The 23,121-nt window shown below is 41.1% G+C and overlaps 1 protein-coding gene across 1 annotated transcript in view; it reads left to right on the plus strand.

The window, feature by feature from the left end:
* Positions 1-533: 533 nt before the first annotated feature.
* LOC126418576 (glycogen [starch] synthase) overlaps positions 534-23,121 on the plus strand; it is a 124,733-nt gene continuing 102,145 nt past the window's right edge. The window contains exons 1-3 of the mRNA XM_050085393.1: positions 534-756; positions 1,428-1,586; positions 13,329-13,513. Of these exons, the coding sequence (XP_049941350.1) occupies positions 1,448-1,586; positions 13,329-13,513 (324 nt within the window). The 5' untranslated portion in view covers positions 534-756; positions 1,428-1,447. The remainder of the gene's footprint in view (positions 757-1,427; positions 1,587-13,328; positions 13,514-23,121) is intronic.

A 23,121-nucleotide genomic window follows, 5' to 3' on the forward strand; every position in this document is an offset into this window, starting at 1 on the left:
AGGCAGTTTCAAGTGCGGTACCATGCGGTTTATCGTGGTTTTGAGCGACTTCCAATTCATGCGGACAGCTAAAGGTTTGCATACAGATTTTTTTCTGTGTTGACTAACACGTTTCGACATAACAAGTCTGGGCCATTCGTCTGTGACGCAAAAAAATCGTTATCTGCTGATGGAGCAAAACCTCCGAAACGCATTGTAATTGGTAAGTTAATATTTAGTGATTACGCCGTGTTTATTAATCTATAATTTAAAGTCACGGAAGCAGCCTAAAAAAATAAGTTTGTGTCACGCTATGTGTAACAAATCAAGTGAAAATAAGATTATACTCAGACACTCACACAGAAGCTAGTAAGCAACTGAACGAAAGGAAAACCTAACATTTGGTCCAATGAAAAGTAGCCAATACCACGCACTTTGTAGCACTGAGAATAGCGATCCGTCCCGAAATGCGATTTGAGGCCACCTCTTTGCCGCTGTCCCGAGATGCGCAAGTAACAGAGTCCTCTGCAGGGGTATGGGAGAACCAAGATCTGTCTAACTCATACGACGTCCGGAGCGGGTTTGTTGTTGTGGCCCATGTGACCTTCAGACGAACTCTGTGGTGCGGTAACCTCATGGTACTGTGCGTCGGCGTAGAAATTTAAGTTGCGTGATCATTTGCGAATCATTTCGGTAACGGCCCAGCAGCCACGTAATTTATGACTGTTCAAGCGCACGCCGACGTACAGTTGGGCTGAAATACGACTTGTTTTGCAGGTAAGGTAAAAAGAAAAGCCGTGGTAGTGAAAACGTGTTGTTACTTCTTCTGTGAGATTGTTGTATTTCACGAATCTGCGCGTGTTGTTTAAGGGAGGTCTGCCCATTACTCTGGGCTTCGTGGCCAAAGCCGGTTGGTTTTACTACAGTTTGGCGAGAGTGTATTCGTGCACCACTGATCACACATATTAAACGTGTTGTATTAAAAACATTTTGTCAGCTGTATGCTGATACGTATTGCCGCCCCCCCCCCCCCCCCCCCCACCTACAGGATCTGTACGCGCAGTAATTTGCCCATGTTCTACTCACTTGCACTCGCCGGTATTTTTACACAGCTTAAATATAGGCTATGTGTTGATGTCGAGATCGTGAAAGAATGCATTTCAAATGGTTACTCTGCATCAGACAAATCTGTTATTTGCCGAATGAAGAGAGTTGAAACATCCATTCACGAACAGTTTTCTGATTTTCGTGTACAATTGTTTGCAACAGGTATGATGGAGAGGAAGGCGGCGAAGGGAGTTGTACGGTAAACTGGAATTGTTTGCAAGCAATGTGCAGGGTAGCTTTGGATACAGTGTTAACAGCATGTGGTGACTAGAATGTTTACTGGTTGACATTGCATGCCTCACCATAAACGGTATACCGGTACAGCTTTTTTTTCTTCACAGGCGGGGTATAACAGATCACCATGTCAAAGGAACGGGCCTCTCGACGGTTTTATCGTGTAGAAAGTCAAAACCAACTTCTGTCTTTCCTGGACAGAGGCCACTCCGCAGCCCTCGAGAATCGGTGGACATTTGAAACAGCATGGGAAGTTGCAAACAAAGGTACATATTCAATTTCTAAAATGTATTGTTTCTATTATGATGTTTTTTATTCATGTGAAATAGAATTCTAATGCCAAACAAGTGAATATGTAAGCCCCCTCATCCTCCTCGATTGTCATCATTCCTCTATTAAAATCCCTAACAAAAAATGTACTGTGTTACTCTATAAGGGAACACACTTGCACAGGGTCTCTCAAACTTTTATTGTACATGATTTAAATTGTGGCTTTAGTATCTATTTTGTCACTAGAACATGAGCTTAGAATGTGAAATGGTCATGTAGTAGAAAAGTTTGTGAAATGTAGGCCTGTTGTTAAAACTTTAGTGTTTTGCCCATAGCCCAGATTCACATCAGTTGTACTCATAGTCTTGTTCACACACATTTCCTGTTACTTTATCATACTGTTGCCATTAACCATAATCTTTAATTCCTAATTGCTGGTCCTAGTTGTTACATTTATGTTAAGAAACTGCCATCACTGTTAAATGGGAGGTGTTTTCTGTACACATCATTACACTGCGTGTAACTGGTGAACACCACCAACTATTTTTGTTGGTCTTGTTTTTCTCTGGCAGTGTCTCAGTGACCTTGTTTTAATATGGCATGACCAGTGGGCTAAATGCCAAGGCCATATTTTGCTGGTTATGTAACTTTTTGTTCTTGACTCCTTTGCATGAAAATTTAAAGCTTAATGACATCTGCCCCCGTTATAACTGCTTTGGGAATGATTTCAATGTGTATAATTTTTGCTGGCATGCTAGGGGAGGGGGTGTGAGTAGTAACCCTAACCCAGCTGAAATGCCATTACATTGATGGGTGTCTTTTGTAGTATTCTGTCCAAATGCTACTTCTGAAGTTATTTTTTTAACCTCCCAGAAGAATAAGCAGTTTTGTCTGAGTGAGTGACTGGAGGACTCAGAGAATATTCTTAATTTTCTTAGTTTAAAAGTTTAGGAACCAACTTGCAGAATGCAACAAAGTTCAAGAAATAAATAAATAAATAAAGACTCCAAATAAATTTTAAATAGCCATTCATTGAATTTACATTACTCGATGATGCAGTAAGTGCTGCCCAGGCCTAAAAGAAATGAGAGTACAAACATTTAGTTATGAGAGGAGAAATAGATTTTGGAGAGTCATTTCATAAGTTTCTTGGAACTTACTGCAGGGGAAGTTAGTTAAATAATTACATTCAAGAATACAGTACAGAAGTCAATGCTTGCCAGACCCCATCAATTACATGCTACCCTCATACCTCTGTTAGAATACAGTTTTTCATAATAGTTATTGAGTCATTTTAATACACACATAAACACTCCAATACTAATGAAAGAATAACAGTTGCCTACATGATCTAAGAATACAGGCTCATTAACAATAAACGTAATGACTTTTGTCATGGGTTCTTGTCGCACAATTGTACAGGGAACTGCCGCCAAACTATTCCCATCTTAGAAAATTTTGCACTGCAGAAAGATTTTAAACTCGCTCATCTGCCTCTGTGACAAGTAATTGCTTATGAAGTTTTCACACAATGCCTGAACATTTGCATTTTTACTTACAGAAGAATATAAAGTTAGTGTAAATTATGTTTTCTTTGTATTGGAGGTGACCTTTTGCAGTTATGATAAATGACATCATTGGTTTACTCAAACCATGTGAGGGGCTGGTGCTCAATCAAGCAATGGATGAAGGCTATTACAGTTTAGACAGTTACTATTTGTTCTCAGATAATTATTTGTTCTCAGATAATTATTTAGTGTTGTACAGGACTACCTTGTTAGTGTCCATACATTCTTGTTAAATCAGTTTCAGAAATATACTTCATTTCTGTTAAAATTGATGTTACAAATATAAACACAGATAATAATTTTTATGAAGACTTGTTCACAATACAGACTGGAGTTATGTACTGTAGTGGTAACTTATTTGATCTCTGTCTGGCATGTAACAAGAAACCACAATCACATCGGTACTGGCACTTTTATTTTGGCATTTGGGGGGAGAGAGGGGGGGGGGGGGGGGGGGTGAGACCTACCAAAGGAAGTGAAGGTTTTGGTTTATCAGTGTGACATGAGACTGTATGTCCTATCACCAATGAAGTCTCAAGTCATTTTTGTTTTCCCCAGCTTGTTATTCCAATCCCATCTCCCCCTGCTGTGGTTCCCATGCCCTCCCCTCTGGGTGCCACTTCCCCTACCTGACTGGGGAAGTATCTGCTTGCTGGTGATGGGTGCGCTGTCCTGGGTCCCCTCCCCCTGGCGTCCCCCAGCCCAGAGACCTGCTGCCACGAGTCACAGCAGGATCCATAGTCTATGTACCCCAAAGTCTCCTACTCTCTTCAGTCTGATATAGCTGAAGACTGCTCCCTCTCAGAGCCCTACCCTGCTCAACCTATGTAAGAGGAGTAGGAGAAAAAACATAATTCTTGGGACAGTCTCTCTTTGATCCCCCTGGAGATGCTGACTTCACCCTCTCAACATTACCCTGAGCTCTCGTTTGTCGACATCGCCCTGTCCTCCTTGATGATGGGTAGTTACCCAGTGGTGTGTCCAGCATTGGCCTGTTTTCCTCCAATGTGGTTCCACATTCTGAGCTTATTCGATGGAATTATAGGGAATAATTCCATCATCTTCTGGAGTTGAAAGCCCTTATTTCCTTTCACTCCACAGCTTGTGTCATTCTCTAGGAATCTTATTTTACTGATACTCACTCACTGACCCTTTGTGGGTTCTGTGCTTTGTTGGAACGATGTGGGGTGGAGATTCTGGCATGTGGTGGCAGCAGGTGACACTGAGGCGTAGACTGCCTCATTGTTTCATGCCTTCCCAGTATCACACTCATGTAATCCTCCAGATGAATTGCGGCGGTTTTTTCCACCACCCGGCTGAGCTACAGCAGCTGTTAAGCTTTACACCTTGCTTTCTACATTGCCTTCCAGGAAACCTGGTTCTCGGCAGTGTGGACCCCTGCCATCCATGGCTATAAGTGATATTACTGGAACTGTAGCGACTATATTTTAATGCCCATAACCCCTTGTGGGGTGGTGCCATGCTTACTGGCTGAGGTGGGGACGTCGAAAATTTACTGTCACAATTCGACCTCTGCCTCTTAAATACAGGTGCCCCCATACATTTTAGTGTGGCACATGTTCGGCCATTGATCTCTTGGTTTGCAGTCTTGGCCTTCTCCCATCTATCGACTGGAGAACACATGACGAACTGTGCGGTAGTGACCACTTTCCCATCTTCCTGTCACTCCCCCAGCATCGTGCCCACAGACGCCTACCCAGATGGGCTTTAAACAAGGCAGACTAGGAAGCCTTCACCTCTGCTGTTGCCTCAGAATCTCCCCCACATGGTGCCACTGATGTTGTCGTTGAGCAGATCACTTCAACGATCGTTTCTGTGTCAGAAAACCAGATCCCTCGTTCTTTAGGGTGCCCAGGCAAAAGACGGTCCCTTGGTGGTCACCAGGAGTTGCTGAGGCAATTAAAGAGTGTTGGTGAGCTCTACAGTGACATAAGTCGCACCCTTCCGTGGAGCACCTAATAGCCTTTAAGCGGCTCTGTGGCCAGCTTGTAGAAAGATGGAAACAGGCATGTTGGGAGGGCTATGTGTCAACCATTGGGTACCATACGTCAACTTCCCAAGTCTGGATGAAGATCAGACGTGTTTTTGGGTACCAGACCCCAACAGGTGTCCCTGGCATTAACATCAATGGCGTATTATCTACCAACGCACACACGATTGCCGAGCACTATGCTCGAGCCTCGGTGTCCAAGAACTACACACCAGCCTTTCGCACCCTCAAATGGTAGATGGAAAGGGAAGTCCTCTCATTCACCACATGGCACAGAGAACCCTATAACGCCCCATTTACAGAGTGGGAGCTCCTCAGCGCCCTTGCACATTGCCCCGTCACAGCTCCTGGGCCAGATTGGATCCACAGTCACATGATTAAACATCTCTCATCTGACTACAAGTGACATCTCATCTTCAGCTGGATCTGGTGCGATGGTGTCTTTCCATCGCAATGGCGGGAGAGCACCATCATTCTGGTGCTCAAATCCAGTCATAACCCGCTTGATGTGGTTAGTTATCGACCCATCAGCCTCACCTACTTTCTTTGTAAGGTGCTGGAATGTATGATGTGTCAGCAGTTGTTTGGTCCTGGAGTCATGTGGCCTACTGGCTACATGTCAGGGTGGCTTCTGCCAGGGTCGCTCTACCACTGATAATCTTGTGTCCCATGAGTTTGCCATCTGAACAGCTTTTTCCAGATGCCAACATCTGGTTGCCATCTTTTTTGACTTACGTAAGGCATGTGTCACCACCTGGTGACATCATATCATTGCCACATTATATGAGTTAGTTCTCCATGGCCCAATCCCTATTTTTATCCAAAACTTTGTCGCTCCATACTTCCCGTGTCTAAGTTGGTGCCTCCCATACTTCCCCCCGTATTCACGAGAATGGTGTTCCACAGGGCTCCATATTGAGTGTGTCTATATTTTTAGTGGCTATTAACGGTCTAGCAGCAGCTGTAGAGCCTTCAGTCTCACCTTCTCTGAATGCGGATGACTTCTGCATTTCGTACTGCTCTACCAGTACTGGTGTTGCTGAGCGGCAACTGCAGGGAGCCATTCACAAGGTGCAGTCATGGGCTCTAGCGCACGGCTTCTAGTTTTCAGCTGTGAAGCCGTGTGTCGCGCATTTCTGTGAACATAGCACCGTTCATCCAGAACGAGAACTTTACCTTAATGATGATCCACTCACTGTAGTGGAGGCAAGTTGTTTCTTAGGACTGGTTTTCGATGCTACCTCACCTTCATCAGCTTAAGCGGAAGTGCTGGCAGCATCTCAGTGTCTTCTGCTGCCTGAGCAATACCAACTGGGGTGCAGATTGCTCTACACTGCTGCAGCTCTACAGAGCTGTTGTTCAATCCTGCCTTGATCATGGGAGTCTGGTTTATGGTTCAGCGGTGCCCTTAGTGTTGGGTTTCCTTGACCCAGTGCACCACTGTGGCATTCATGTAGTGACGGGAGCCTTTAGACCGGTTCCGGTACCAGTGCCATGGTGGAGGCCGGAGACCCGCCATTGAACGTTAGGTGTGCACAATTGCTGGCCAGTTATGTTGCTCAAGTTAGTAGTTCTCCTGTACATCCAAATTACACTCTCCTTTTCCCAAACATGGCAGTTCATTTCCCGTATCGGTAGCCCGGGTCAGGGCTTCTGATTGTGGTTCGCATTCAGTCCCTTCTGTCTGAGCTGGAGTCCTTCCCTTACCACCTCTCCTTGAGGTACATTCACGTACACCTCCATGGTGTACACATGGGCTGCAGATTCTTCTGGATCTTTAGCGTGGCCCTAAGGACTCCGTTAACCCTGCAGCTCTCCATTATCACTTTCTCTCGATTCTCGACATGTACCAGGGCCGTGAAGTGTTTTACACTGACAGGTTGATGGCTGATGGTCACGAAGGCTTTGTGGGTTTTCATGGAGGACATATTGAACAGCACTCCTTGCCAGATGGCTGCAGTGTTTTCACTTCAGTGCTGGTGGCCATATCTCATGGTCTTGAGCACATCCGCTTATGCCATGGCGAGTCATTTCTTCTGTGTACTGACTCCTTGAGCAGCCTACAAGCTATCGGCCAGTGCTACCCTCGCCATCCTTTGATAGTGTCCATTCAGGAGTCCATCTGTGTCCTGGAGTGGTCCTGTGGTGTGCGTACTGTAAGACCTTCGGTACACACACCATCAGATTATTTGACTCGTTGCTCTAACGAAGCAGGCAAGTGTCAGCAATATGTCTTGTGGTCTTATCGTGGTGTGTTTATCTTCTGCCGTTAGGTCAGACGATAGAAATGCCACTTGCATGTTTAGAGTAGCAGATTGACGGTTACCAACTTTAAACAGAACTTGATTAATTTTCACACACATTTATTAAAATAACAAGCATAAACCTTATTTAACTTGATTCTGGGTGCCATTTACAATTGACAATCTGAAGTTCCTTTGCTCTTGGTATGTCAATCTTATTCTTACATATCTCGGATACTTGACAAAGTGACTATACATTTATCTTCATGGCTATGGACAGGAATATGGTAATCTTATTAGGCGCAGACTGAAAATTGACTATAGACTGGTACAGACTAATGTAGACTGGTACAGACAGGTGCAGATAAATGCAGACTGACTAATCGGAGGTCTGTATACTCGTTACAATACCTCGCGCGTTCAGGTATCGCTGCGCGAGTGTGATCCGAGAGGAGAAAAGGTTCTATGTTAGCAGCAATCTCATTGGCTGCGTTACACATTAATATGCGTATCGGCGGAAGCAGAATTTGGTCCGTCTCTAAGGCAGTGCCATCTCGTAGTGCAGAGACGGACGAGCGCTGCGCCTGCGCTGTTTTGCTTAGCGGGGCGTGCTCTAGTGGGAAAGTTATGTACACGCTGACTACGCGGAACTATGTACACAACAGGTCCCATCATTTGGTGGTGTTTGTGTGGACCCCAGGACGCGTCGGAATCCCAGGCAACAAACTGGCTGACAGGCTGGCCAAACAGGCTACACGGAAACCACTTCTGGAGATTGGAATCTCCGAAACTGACCTGCGTCCTGTCTTATGCCACATGGATTTTCGGCCTTGGGAGACAGAATGGCATAACAGTATGCACAACAAACTGCATGTTATTACGGAGACTACGAATGTGTGGAAGTCTTCCAAGCGGTCCTCTCTCAGGGAATTAGTTGCCCTCTACTAGGTTTGCATTGGCCCTATGTGGCTAATGCATGGTTATCTCCTCCGTTGCGAGGACCCAATTCGGTGTCGCTGTAGCTCACAAATGATGGTTGTCCACCTCTTGCTGGACTGCCCAGTTTTAGCCTCTCTGCGGTGGACTTTTCACTTTCCCAGCACCCTACCTTTGGTGTTGGGCGACAATGCCTCAACAGCAGCTTTAGTTTTCTGTTTTATTCCTGAGGATGGGTTTTATCATTTGATCTAAGTTTTAGCGCATTTCTTTCATCCCTTTGTGTCCTCCACCCTACTGAAGATTTTAATGTGTTGCAGAGTGGCTGGCTTCTCCTTTCTATTCTCATGGTCTGTCAGCCATGGCAATCTGCTCTCTTATTTTGATCTCTTCTACATGTTTCTTGGATCTCTCTGTGGTTTTCTTGTCTGAATTTGTCCATTTTTAGTGTTTGTTGCCTTTGTCATTCTTGTGGTTCTCTCCTTTCTTCCAGCTGTGTTTTGTATGTCTCAGTTATTTTACTCCCACCCTCATGGAATTATTTTAATTGGAATGAGGGACTGATGACATAGCAGTTTAGTCTCTCCCCCTCTTCAAGTGAGGTGGGAGAGTGGTTAGCACACTGGACTCTCATTTGGGAGGATGAGGGTTCAACCTGCATCTGGCCAACCTGATTTAGGTTTTCCATGATTTCCATAAATCGCTCCAGGCAAATGCTGGGAAGGTTCCTTTGAAAGGACACAGCCGACTTCCTTCCCTAATCCCATGAGACGGATGACCTCGTTGTCTTGTCTCCTCCCCCAAATAACCCAACCCATCTCCCCCTCTTTGAAACCAACCAACCAGCCAACTAATTTGACCTTTGTGACCAGATAAACTGCTTATTATGGAGCTGACATCTTTTTCATTAAAGACATATGGATCTGGAAAGAAATTAGCAATCACTATTGTGCTATGCTTTTCCATTCTTGTTGTGAATGTTAATGTTGGGGTGAACCAAAATATGGGCATCAGTAGCTCCAGGTGCCCTCGATCAGAGCTATCTGAGATGACATCTATATTGAAATCTTCACACACATTCACTTACGAGGGGCGTTTGAAAAGTCCGTGCAAAAATAGAAACTACTTACGTGTTTGGGGTAAACCTTTTTTATTTTTCGACATAGTCTCCTTTTAGACTTATACACTTCGTCCAGTCCTGTTCTAATTTGTTGATCCCTTCTGAATAATAGGAATTGTCCAAGTCTGCAAAATAGCTATTAGTTGCTGCAATCACCTCCTTGTTTGAATAAAATCTTTGTCCTGCCAGTCATTTCTTCAAATTTGGGAACAAACAGTAGTCTGAGGGAGCAAAGTCTGGAGAATATGGGGGATGTGAAATGAGTTGGAATCTTACTTCCATTAATTTTGCGACCACAACTGCTGAGGTGTGTGCTGGTGCATTGTCGTGATGGAAAAGAACTTTTTTCACTAAATACCTGATCTAACTGGTTAGTGGAATTGAGAGTATTTCCATGGTGGTGGGGCCATGAACTATCAGAACTGCTATTTTCTTTTGATGGAAATCTCTCGGATTTCCAGTTTGGTGGCACTGTGATGGTACAATGGCATCACAGTATCTGAATACTGTCACCTGGCTTGAAATCAATTAGCTTTTGATCACTAGTATATACCAGGAAAGTCTGTATTCACACATGCTATCTCGTATGTTTCCAAGTTTGTTACTGAAATTCAGCATTCAAACAGATGTTCAGTGCAATATACACTGAGGTATATTGCCAGGGACTTTATTTTACATTTTTTGTTGATTAAGATGTAGACCATGCCACGTGAAGAGTGAGATGTCAATCATACCTGTGTGTGATCACCACAGTCTATTGACTCGTGAATCTTTGTGTTTACATTACATTAATCCTTGTTCCGTAGATCATGAATACGACATTTTGTAATGATGTGGAATGTGTCACTTTAATGTAAGTTTTCTTTACACAGAATAATTAATTATTTTTTCCCCCTTCATCCAAGGCTTATTGTATTGCTCACAGTGGAGCAACCTTCATATTTGTGAGAGGAGCAGTTCCACTGATGTGCTCAGTGTCATCTTTGTGTGGTTGAGGTTGCAGTCCAAAACTGTACCAGGCATCCCCAAAAACTACTAAATTATATTATTTACCAAATCTTTTCCCAGAGAGCCTAAACCACAGGTACCATAACTGAGCCACTGCACTTGACCTAAAAGTATTAGTTACCTGGTATTCACTGCCTAAGGAGCTCTGAACTAATTCAGACGTCCCCTTTCTGTGACTACATCCCAACAGAAGGACCTTCTAGGTCTGTCCGAAAGAACAGATTCCATCTTCATATAGTTAAGGCTAACCAGCCATTGACCTCCTCCTGTGCTGGATGCACATAAATTGCCCAAACTCTTATGGGACTCTGTAAGATTGTATGCCGCGAGTAATGAGTGTAATGTGCAGGGGCACTACAAATGTGGGGAATATTGGGAATGTGGGTCTCATGGGGAGCGTGCAAGGGATAAATCCCAGCAGTCACACTATCCTCTGTGCCCTCGGTTCCTCAGATGGATAGAGCATCTCCCATGTAAGCAGGAGATCCCGGGTTCGAGTCCTGGTCGGGGCACACATTTTCAACTGTCACTGTTGATGTATATCAACACCTGTCAACAGCTTAGGCTCTTGATTTAATTACTGTTTCAACGTAAAAATTGGTTTTGTACTGTGCTATAGAAAATACTGGCTATTTGTTCACAACAGTGTTAAAGTACTGTATGAGAACTATAACTTGGCGCACAGGTTCCCCAATTCTGATCAATTGCAGCAAGGAGACTTTGTGCCGTAGTGAAGGATCTCTTCATTTCTGCCTTTCCTTACTCAGCTGAGCTTTGTTGGTTCTACCTGTAGACTGTGCCAGATTTGTAATTGGCAGCATACGTATGTAAAATTGTAAATGCATTTACTAAAATACTTACATTTGGTGGATCATAGTTACCCTCAACCCTGTCCTCCCCTGTAAGTGACTACCTGCACTTCAGGCCACACAAATATCACAGTCGGCACCCTGAGGGGTGAAACAAAGTGCTTTCCAATGACTCCCACGTCAAGCAATCGTACAGGGATTGGCATGTACATGTCAGATACTACTGTGTGACCCCAGTGCTGTCAATTGTGATGCAGTGGTTGGGTCTCCTTGTGGTGCTGGGGGCCGGGCCGTGTGATGAGACTCCCGCGTTTCAGACAAAATGAGGTCAGTACCGGTACAGTGAGGAGACAGTGTGCTCTTCCTTTGAGCACATGATACATCTACTATTTTAAGAGTAGTCCTTCACTACACATGGTTAGGCGTATTTAACGAGAACAAGAGTGTTAACTATAATTTGCATTTCTGTGCTCAAATTTTCTGATAAATTATAGTAGTGGTTAATAATTTTTAATATTGGGATTTTCTGCCTTGGGTTTGCCTGCAGCAAGTTATATAGACATTTGCATTGAAGTATAAAATTTCATTATGAACAGCAGAGGGGGGCCCACACAGTCTATTTGGAAATTATCTTGAATGTTAGAAATCTCTATCACTGCATTGATTTGCTGACAGGACTGCAAGTGCAAAGTGATTAAAGTGTTTTTATTTGTTTGTAATGTATAGCAGTTTCTTTACATTTGATAGTTAACTGGTGTCAGTACCTGCCAGAGTAGCCCACAAGTTGCAGTGTAGATTTAATAGTCTGAAACCTGTCACATAAACAACCTACATAATCGCATGTGGAAGCTAAAAGTGGTAACCATACATCATACATAGTTACAGCTTCAATAGAAAAAAAATACATAATGCTAGTAAAGATATATCTTGTTTGTCCTTGGGTAAATACATCATTTTACTGGATTCATTTACTATTGTAACCAGATCTGTAATACAAAAAAAGTTGATAATATTGCCAAAATAGCCACAGAAACTTAAAATTTGGTGACCAAAAAGATGAGGGTCAAAATACAGAAACCTTTGTGTTTATATATGGGTTCACTTATCAGAAATACCAACAAAAACAATCAATTATTAACAAAATTATTTAATTGGATAAAAAATCTAAACACAAAAGTGGCAGCACAACGCACATATAAGACTGTTGAGGCAATCCCCAACAATCAGTCTTTCCTTCTCATCCCATATGGTAAGTCTCTCCTGATCCGTAGTTCTGGGAGACTTTCCCGAAATCTACCCCTTTTCCTAGACCTCTCCAGTCCTTTTCCTTCACCCTTCTTTCTTCCCGTTTAACCTTTCTGCCTGAAGGAGCCACAGGCTCTGAAAGCTCGCCAATTACAACAGTCTTTTATGTGTGTGTTCTGATACCACTTGAAAAGTACATTTTTATCTATACACTTATCAGAAATGATTATAATGGAAACATTCCACATGGGAAAAATATATCTAAAAATAAAGATGCTGTTACTTACCAAACGAAAGCGTTGGTATCTTGATAGGAGACAATAACACACACACACACGTACACACGTTTGGTAAGTAACAGCATCTTTATTTTTAGATATATTTTTCCCACTTATCAGAAATGTTATACATTGTCAGGCTGTAATTTGTAGTAATTTGCACATGCATTGCCTCATAGGGGAAGAATGCTTCAGAATATTTATTAAACAGACAGCTGCCAGAATACTTCTAAGTATTTTATATTGCTGATGGGTCTGCTTTATTCCAGTTAAAAAGCAGCTCTTATTGGTAGTTAATCATGGTAGGACATATTGTTTGTAAATGACATTTTCTTGGTTACAACTTCAGGCCTCTAGTATTTCAATTGTGTATTGAAATGTTGGAGACAGGTAGTTTGGATAAGTGTGTATATTTTAAACTATGTAGTTCACAGCAAGCATCACATAATTATCGACTGCTTTTGTGTTCAGCATTGAGGAGTTTGTTAAAAGAGCAAACATCTGTTGTTTTGTTTTTCAGTGGGTGGCATCTACACTGTTTTGCGATCGAAAGCGTATGTCTCAACGGAGGAGATGGGTGACCAGTACGTTATGTTAGGTCCCTATAAAGAGCACTGTGCCCGCACAGAAGTGGAGGAGGCAGAATTCCCAGTCACCAGCCCACTCAGTATTGCTGTCAACAAAATGCGTGATATGGGATTCAAGGTACTAATACTCTGATAAACTATCTTTTTAAGCTCTTACTGTATAACCTGAAGAGCTGTACTTCATTGTGTCAGTACAATTATATTGTTTGGATGCGAAGTTTTCGGACATGTCAGTATCATAATTTAGTAACTTTTTCTTTTGTTTTGGACTGTAAAAAGTTTAGACTTGACATTCTGGATGCATGTAATATTTGGCAGTTAAATGGTATTATTGCAAGCAGCACAAGTACTAGAGTAGAACTAAAGATACACACTTAATTATTTTACAGAATTTTCATTTTGTTATTCAGAACAAAAGTATGTATTGTAAAATGTGTTCACTACTACCATAAACACATTTTTATAGTATTAATTTCAAACTTAAGCACTTGTCAGCTGTATAAATGGAAATACTAATTTTGTGCTTTAATTTATTTATGAAGTGACAGCTTTTTTTAACATCATAAAATGTATATTTTACTTAGCTGATTCAGTTACTTAGATCCCAGGAGCTTGGTGCACAAAAGCAAATAATTCTGTTTCAGTTAAAGTAAAATTTTTTATTAAATTTGCTCAAAAATTCATTGTCGCAATATAGGAGTAACTGCTGAGGCATAGTAAGAGATACTCAACCAGAGGCATACAAATGCTGAGCCATGTGGTTACGGCTGTTATGTTTATGACGTTTCAGCAATTAATAAATTTCCTTCCATATTAAAAATTGTTTTTGGAATTAGTTTCATTTTTTAAATAATTTCGTAACAAAATTCTCGTGAAAAATCATTTAATGTTTTTGTCTAAATACATTAACATTAGATGCTTTTAGAAATCGGCTGCTCTAAGAGAAATATGAACTTTTTCACATGATTAACATATTGTTTTACTTTTATGGAATTTCTTGCTTGTGATTTGTTAAATTTCTTCATATATGTAGTAATTATTTGTGAACAATATTAGAAAAAGGGTAGTAGTTATTAGGAAAAGAGTAGTTTCCTACTCAGTGTAGAGATGACATGTTAATTTACACACACACACACACACACACACACACACACACACACACACACACACACACACACAGACAGACAGACAGACAGACAGAGGAAAAAGACTGTTACACATTTAGCTTTTGACCAAATACTTTTCAGGAAAGAAAACACTTGCATTCACATACGCAAGTGCACCTCGTGCACACATGACTCTGACCAGTATTATTTATTATTATTTCTTAAATATTATTGCACACACTTGTATTTTTGTTTCGGAAATTGTGGATTTACTGGCTTTTAACAATGAATATTATCAGATGTTATTACTTCTGTAAGTTATGATATTTAATTTCAGAATGAAACAAAATACTCAACTATTAACAAAAATGTTAATTTTTATTCAAAATTAGGTTACTGCCAAAACCAGGAATTCACATGTTACAGAATTAAAATTTAAAATTTATTATGTTCTCCACTAAACATTTAGATCATTTAATACATTATAAGCTGTCAATTGCAGTTCCAGTTCTGTATGAATTCTTCATGCCTGTATCTATTTTTCAATACAGCATGTCATCTTCTAGTACATTCCTTCCATTGAAGCCCAAGTTTAAAATTTTCTTGTTTGTAGAATTCCACTGGTTCGGTGTAAAACCACCTGCTCACAACGGCTGTCAGTCCTTTCAGCTTCCTGGCCATGTCGGTATCCCTGGGAACGAAGCTGCAGATGCCACGGCCAAGGCTGCGGTCCTCCAGCCTCGGACAGCTTCTTGTTGTGTCCCTTCGTCAGATTGTAGCAGGGTCATTTGTCGGCGCATTTTATCGCTGTGGCATGCCGATTGGGCTGCCCTTACAGACAACAAGCTTCGGGCCTTGAAACCTCTTCCCGCAGCTTGGACGTCCTCCTCACACCCTTCTCGGTGAGAGGAGGTCGTTTCGGCCCGGTTACGAATTGGACACTGCCAGTTCAGCCATTGCCATCTGCTGACTGCTGCGCCGGTGCCGTTCTGCCCATGTGGGCAATTGCTGACGGTCCGCCACATTTTAACATCCTGTCCGGATTTTAACACACTGCGTCTTGATCTTGGCCTGCCATATACTCTAGATGCCATTTTAGTGGATGACCCACGAGCAGCTGCTCGCGTTCTTCATTTTATTAACTTGACAAACCTCTCTAAGGACATTTGATTCTGCTGTTTTTTTTTTAATCCTATGCCTGTCAGTCTGTCTTTTATCATGTTTTCCCTTTTAGTTGCTGTTTTAAACTTGTGCCTCGCAGTGCATTCCTAACGTAGTCTGGGTGCTAATGACCATTGAAGTTGTGCGCCCTAAAACCACAAAAAAGAAAAAGGTCCTGTCAGCCTGAGGCTCTTTCAAAGGTACAGACATATGCAAATCAATCACATGTTTGCAGATGCTGAAGCAGTTCTCTCAAGAACTGTATAATCTTGGCAGTATGGTAGCCGCAAAGGCAAATGTGCATTTCTGTGGACCTGCCTGATGTCTGCAGTTACCCGTTTTGACACTCACTGCAGAGAGCACGATACAATTTGATGAATGTTGACATATTTCAGCATTGATAGTCACTCTTCCTGCGCGAAATTCCTCAAACAGAAGGCCATATGTGTCTCTCTGAGGAGGGGTAGTGCAAATTGCCTTTGTGGGTGTTGCCACGCCGAACATCTTCAGTGGCAGAGGACATGGAAGCTCCCAACTTGAGGCGGAACTCCTTTGATTTGGTCATGTATGCACCATCACTACCCTTTCTATCACTGTTGCCTGTGTAAGGCTTTAAGTGGTTGAGAAGTGCCTTCCTCTGACACTCTGAGTCATTAGGTTCTCAGAACACCCTGTGGGAACTGATTTTTACCAAGTTATTTTTACCACTTAATGGTGCACAGTACTGTATGCTGTTCTACATAAAATAGTCTCCCTATGATGGTGATTGATAGGAAGCCTGCACACATTCAGTGCAACCTATTTCGTCATTCAGTGGAATCTTTTTGCTTATCAGTGGAACTTGACTACTTCCTTAAAACATTTTTCAGAATATTGAACTTCAATTCTGAGCCTTTCAGCTATATTATTATAGTACTGCTATGTAGTGCTTAAATTTATCTGCAGAGTGGTGCATTGATAAACAGAAAACAAGTACTGCAGATGACTTACTTCAGTTAGGAGATGGTTTTGGATTCTAGAAGTTGGTGAATAACTAAAGGTGCAAATAAAATTTTGTTTTGTGTCACTTCAAAAATTTTCTTATGTCTGGAATATTTCATAACAGCTCATCATCACTCTGAGGTATACTGAGCCAAGTGGCCACAGCCACAATCACATCTATAATCTTTCAACAATCAATAAATTTATTACTTTACAGAAAATGTAATTAGTTGCCTTTTCGTTACAGACTTCTTGTGACAAACATGTCTACATCCATAGCTAAGTGGCCAGCACAGCTGACCCCCGTGCAGAGGGCCTGTGTTAGTTTCCACACTGTTTCGGAAATTTTATCCTCACGGGGCATGGGTGTTGCCACTGTCCTCATTGTTATTTAATCATCATTGACACCCAAGTCACTGAAGTTACATCCACAACAAAAAGACTGTTGGAAAGTTTTCTTTTGGTTAACAAGGCCAGTGTTAAAAATAAATGCACACGCACATGCACGCAGCTCACATGTACAGGACCACAGTCCCTGGCAGCTGGAGCCCGAATGAGATCTGCAGTGAATTGTGGAAGAGGCAACTGGTTGGGGGTAAGAGTAGGCTGGGGATTATACGGGAAGGGATAGCAGGATAGGAGTGGGGGATGGTAAAGTGCTGCTGGGAATGTGCAGGGATGTGGTGGAGAGTAGGGCAAGTACAATTGAGAGGTTAGATGGAGGGTGGGGGAGAGAGGGGGTAGCAGAAAAGGAGAGAAGTAAAAGGTCTGGGTGCATTAGTGGAATGAGGGTTGTGTAGTGCTGAAATGGGGAGGGGGAAGGAGCTAGACAGTTAAGGACAATGACTAACGAAGGTTGAGGCCAGAAGGGTTATGAGAACATAGTATATATTGTAGGGAGAGTTCCCACCTGTGCAGTTCAGAAAGGCTGATGTTGGTGGGAAGGATCCAAATGGCACAGGCTGCAAAGCAATCACTGAAATGAAGTATGTCATGTTGGGTGGCATATCCAGCAACAGGGTGATCAGTTTGTCGGTGGACATTCATGAGAACAGACAGCTTGTTTGTTGTCATGCCCATGTAGAATGCAGCACAGTGGTTGCAGCTTAGCTTTTAGATCACTATATAACTGTTCTTTCATGAAGTTTCTTGAGTATCTTCAGATTTGTTAATTTTATTCAGTAACTATTCTTAAATATAATCACACATACTTCATTTTGTATTATTTGAATTATTTCTATATGAGAAATTGTGGATTTACATTGCTTAAAACAGTGAAGTATGTGGCACTTGCATGTTTTTATCAGAAATTATTAGCTTCACCAATTATAATACTTAATTTCAGAATGAAAAAAAAAAAAAAAAAACAGTGGTCAACATTCAGGGATATGACAGGAGTGACTGTTGCAAGCAAAGAAGTCTAGTAAACATGATGTCTAAAATGCATACATAACAGCTATTAACACTTCATCTTTGATACTGTGGAACAAATCCCTTCTGCTGCAAGCTCTTTGCTTTCCATGTTTTTGGTGGAGGTACTGTGGACGAAAACAATGGAAACATTGTGAAGTAAACCTAATAATGAGACAGGAATGCGGGTAAGCTACTATGAACAACATAGTGACTGCATTATCACCGAGTGAAGTGGCACAGTGACTGGCACACTGGACTCGCATTCGGGAAGATGGCGGTTCAACCCGTGTCCAGCCATCCTGATTTAGGTTTTCCGTAGTTTCTCTAAATCACTTCAGGCAAATGCTGGGATGGTTTCTTTCAAGGGGCATGGCTGACTTCCTTCCCCATCCTTCCCTAATCCGATGGAACCGATGACCTCGCTATTTGCCCCCCTCCCAAATCAACCAACTAACTGCAGTATTGTAGCAAAGATATATATGAAGCCCACACCCACCACTGTAAGAGATGAACATTTGTGGTAGGGGACTGGCATTGATAGCAGGAAAAGGAAGAGAAGGAAAAATAGTAGGTGAATGTGGACTGGGGGAAGGGAACAAAGGAGAAAGCCGCCTGGTAGAATTCTGCTCAGAACATAATTTTAGTCATCACTAATACTTGGTTTAAAAATCATGAGAGCAGGCTGTTCACATGAAAGAGATCTCAAGATAATAAGAGAGAGTTTAAACCAGCTTTTAAATTGTAAGTAGTTTCCAGGGGCAGGTGTGGACTCTGACCACAATTTACTGGTTATGAACTGTAGATTAAAACTGAAGATATTGCAGAAAGGTAGTAAATGATGGAGATGGGACCTGGACAAGCTGTTGAGAGTTTCAGAGGAAGCATTATGCAATGATCTACTAGAACAAGGGAAAGGAATACAAGAGAGGGACTGATGACCTCAGATGTTAAGTCCCATAGTGCTCAGAGCCAAAACAGGAGAGGATCAGTGGGTAGCTTTGACAGATGAAAACTGAAGGCCGCAGTTTATGAAATACATAATCCATAAGAACCTGATTTAATGGTCTCCATGTTTCTATAAGAGCAGGCATTGTGTGAAGCATAAATTGCAGAACTGTCTTTTCCACACATTCCGACGATCCTGTGACACCTTCTTGACTGTCCAGTACAACTTTGCTTTTTGTCTGAAAGATAACAATTAAGCAACTTACCTGCTTCACCACTTATACCTAGATATGTAGCTTTGTGTAAAAGTATTTGATGACTGATGCAGTCAAATGCTTTTGATAGATCACAAAATATTTCACCCATCTTCATCTCTTTGTAGATGGACTCTGACATTGGCAGAAAATACAAATATTGCGTCTTCTATTGATAACCCCCTTTTGAAATCCAAACTGACTTTCGCCGTTGCAGATATTGTGCTGGCTGAGGTGCTGTGGAAAAACTTGTCAGCCATGAGACTGGCTGATAGTTTGCAATATCTGCCTTCTCTCTCTCTTCTTATACAGAGTTTCATAGCTGCATACTTCAGCTTTTCAGGAACTATTCCTTGCTTAAGTGATACATCAGAAATGTGACAAAGGGTTTTACTTACTTGGCGGCGGTGGGGGCAGCAGTATTATTTTAATAATTCGCTATACATATTGTCAATTTCAGGAGGTTGTTACTTTTCAGGGATTAATGATTTTCAATTTCCAGAGTAGTGACTGTTATTACTGAGATCTGTTGTGTTGTGCTGGGTACACTGGCTTGAAGGAATTCATCACTTGATTTATGGAGCCTTCAGGTCCTATTTGTTCTGTTAAAAAAATGTTTGTTGAATATATCAGCATCTGTTTTTTGATCACTAACAGTGCAACCCTCATTTTTATTTGGTTATTTGCATTGCAAACTGGGCTTTTTGCTGTTTCCTTATTTGCAGAATTCCAAACAGTTTCTACTGTATTGTTTGAGTGGTTAATTTCTGCCTTAAAGAACACGTTCTTTGGTGCCTGTATCATTTTGTTAAGAATCTGCAATGCCTAATCGTATTCAGATTATTTTATCTCTTGGTTGCTACGCAACACTCCCTTTTCGTTCTACAAGAGATTTTGATGTCGATTAGTCCAAGGCCTTGAACCTGATATGACAATTTCCCCTCACTAACTCTGTAGGTAATATTTTTTCAGACAGGTATGTAATTTCATTGATAAATATATTAAATTTGTATTTGACATCAGCAGTTGCGTATACAGGAGTTCAATCCACAGGCTGTAGTTGATGTTTAAAGTTTCCCATGGTGTGTTTGTTAATAACATTAATGTTTCTCCAAATGAAATTTATTTTCTTTGTATGTTCATTTGATTTAAGATGGAGAATTGTCCATCATGATCAGACAGGCAATTTATATTGTTTTCACAGTTACATGCATCCTTCCCTAAAAATATGTTACCAAAGTAATACTAGAACTGGGTGTTACTCTAGTTGGACTGGCACTAACTTTTAAGAGGACATCAGGTGCTGAAGATCTGTTCTGTTTTTTTATTCTGTGTTAAAAAGTCCATGTTAAAGTCACCAATTACAATGAATGGTTTAATTTTTCTAGACAGATAGGACAAGTGATTCAATGTGTGTCAGAAAAGAACATTCAGATATCCAGCAGGTGCCCTGTAAATTGATGAATAATAATTGATAAATTGATAAAATATTGATAAATAATAATTGAAAATAATTGATAAATAAATGTTGCACTATCTGCTGTTATCTTGATTGACCATTCCTTCTGGGACACCTAGTATATTATTACAGTTACAGGATCAAAAAATTTGAGAGTATTGGGATCTTCATTAAATTTTCAGATCTTGTAATATATTATAAGCTATGTGTGAAGACTGTTTCTTCAATCATCTGGAATGTTGTTCAGTGGCAAATCAAACATGGGTTGTGGTAAAGAATGTACACTGTCTGGACAAGTTGCTGTTGTTTTACCACCTCCACCCACAGCCTCTAAACATACTACTGTGCATTCCACTTGCGATGAATTCACAGAGTTAATTGTTCCTCACATGGGAACGACAAGATGACACATGCTGATTTTGCTTCTTGCCACATTTTGCTGCTGCCAGGGCGAGAGTCAGTGGGTATTACGTCTGAAATGTGAAATTGGGACTGTGTCTGCTGAGTCCAAGGTTCCCGATCACAGTAACAGGACTCCAAAGATTTGTGGTTTGTTACTTTTCAGTCTGTCGCTGCTGCTGTTTTTAGACCAAGTACTGGTTTGATGCAGTGCTGCACAGTAGTTGATCCTGTAAGAGTGTCATCATCTGTGGGTAACAACTGGTGCCTACATTCGTTTGAGCCTGTTTACTGTAGTCAAGCCCCTCTACAATTTTTACCCTCAACTATTTCCTTTCTTACCATATGAACCACTCCTAAGAGGCCTCAAGATATCCATTCTTGTAGTCTGCTTGTACCATAAATCTCATCCCTCTTCTCTTCTGTTGAGTACATCTTCATTAGTCACATGATCTAATCACAAACATGCTTGTGTAACACAACATTTTAGAAACTGCTCTTTTCTCTGCTGCTTATTGTCCATGGTTCATGTCTGTAGAAGGCTATACACAAGACAAATTCTTTCATAAGACTGGCTAACACACCAATTTATATTCAGTATTAATAGTTTCTCCATTCCAGAAAAGTTTTTCCTGCTTCTATTGTCAGTGTTCATTTTATATCTTCCTTTTGGCCATCAGTTACTTTGATGGCCAACTGGCAAGTCATCTACTAGTGTTAGTGTCAAATGACCTAAACTAATTGTCAGTATTGACTGATTTAATTAAACTATTCTCCATTATCCTTTGTTTTATTTTTTCTTGGTTCATTGTGTAACATTTTTGAGGCACTATTTGTTGCATTTTCCAAGTCCTTTGCTGTTTGTCAAAACTATGCCATTGCCAAACTTCAGATATTATTTTTTGTGCTTGAACTTCAGTCTTTTCTTCTAATGTTGGAACTATCATGGTATAATAATTGAAAATGGAATCTGCAGTAATCTTAAATCATCTCTGTGGATGTTCATATTGGGTCTTACAAAATATATTGAAAAGTCTGCTTAGAATACAGGACATCTTCTGAAATGTTGTATATATTAATTAGGCACAAAATCTGTTAATTTAATATGTTTGGAGACAATGGAAGATGCATATTCAGTTGCTTGTATGATTTCATTGGGCTGAAGCACAGAAGTTTAGAAGATTGTTTCCTAGTTGGATCATCTATGAGCTGTTAATGAACAAACTCTATAAAATTTATCCCTCTTCAGAATGTAAAAACTGAAGACATTAACTGTTACAATAATTCATAATTTTTTATGTTAACATTGCTATTTTAGATAGTGTTGTATGTATTCAATCATTTTGCTTCAAAGTACTTGACAACGTTTTGTCTTGTAATGCTGTTACCTTCATGTTAAAATCTCCTTTGAGGAGGGCATTTGTTAATTTTATAGCCATTTTTTATTTTGTGCTGTGCCATGCAATGCATATGATGACTGATGTATGCACCAGGTAAATATGGTAACTTGTCTTATTAACTGTACCTCAGCTCATTTTCTAAAACGTGCAGTCTTTTGCTATTTACACATGTTTTCCATTAAAATTGTAACAGCAGAATGGATAGCAAATAACAAAATTGTACTTATGCTTATAGTGAGTAGCAGGAAGAATAAGTTACTAAATTTTTAGTCGGTGTGCTACATTTAGTACACGGAGCTTCTACCTCTGGTGGTAACAGTGACTCCAGCCCATCTACCAAAGATGAACTGAGTTCAGATGACAGATATGGGTGGGGTCACCCCATGTCACTTCACCTCTGTGCTAGAATCCATCAATTGTAGTGGTGCATCAGTCTCTTGGCAAATGCTCAACCCTGTGTGTTCAGTGTGTGAGAGGTTGGGAAAACATGCTAGGTGTCGAACTTTCCTGAGAGAGTGTCATAGAGACCTTTAAACTTAGCTATGACCACTGCCCTTACACAGCAGAAATGCTCTGAGACACAGTCATCCTATCCCAGCCGAACCATA

Source organism: Schistocerca serialis, chromosome 9 (assembly GCF_023864345.2).
Source record: "Schistocerca serialis cubense isolate TAMUIC-IGC-003099 chromosome 9, iqSchSeri2.2, whole genome shotgun sequence".
Lineage (NCBI taxonomy): Eukaryota > Metazoa > Arthropoda > Insecta > Orthoptera > Acrididae > Schistocerca > Schistocerca serialis.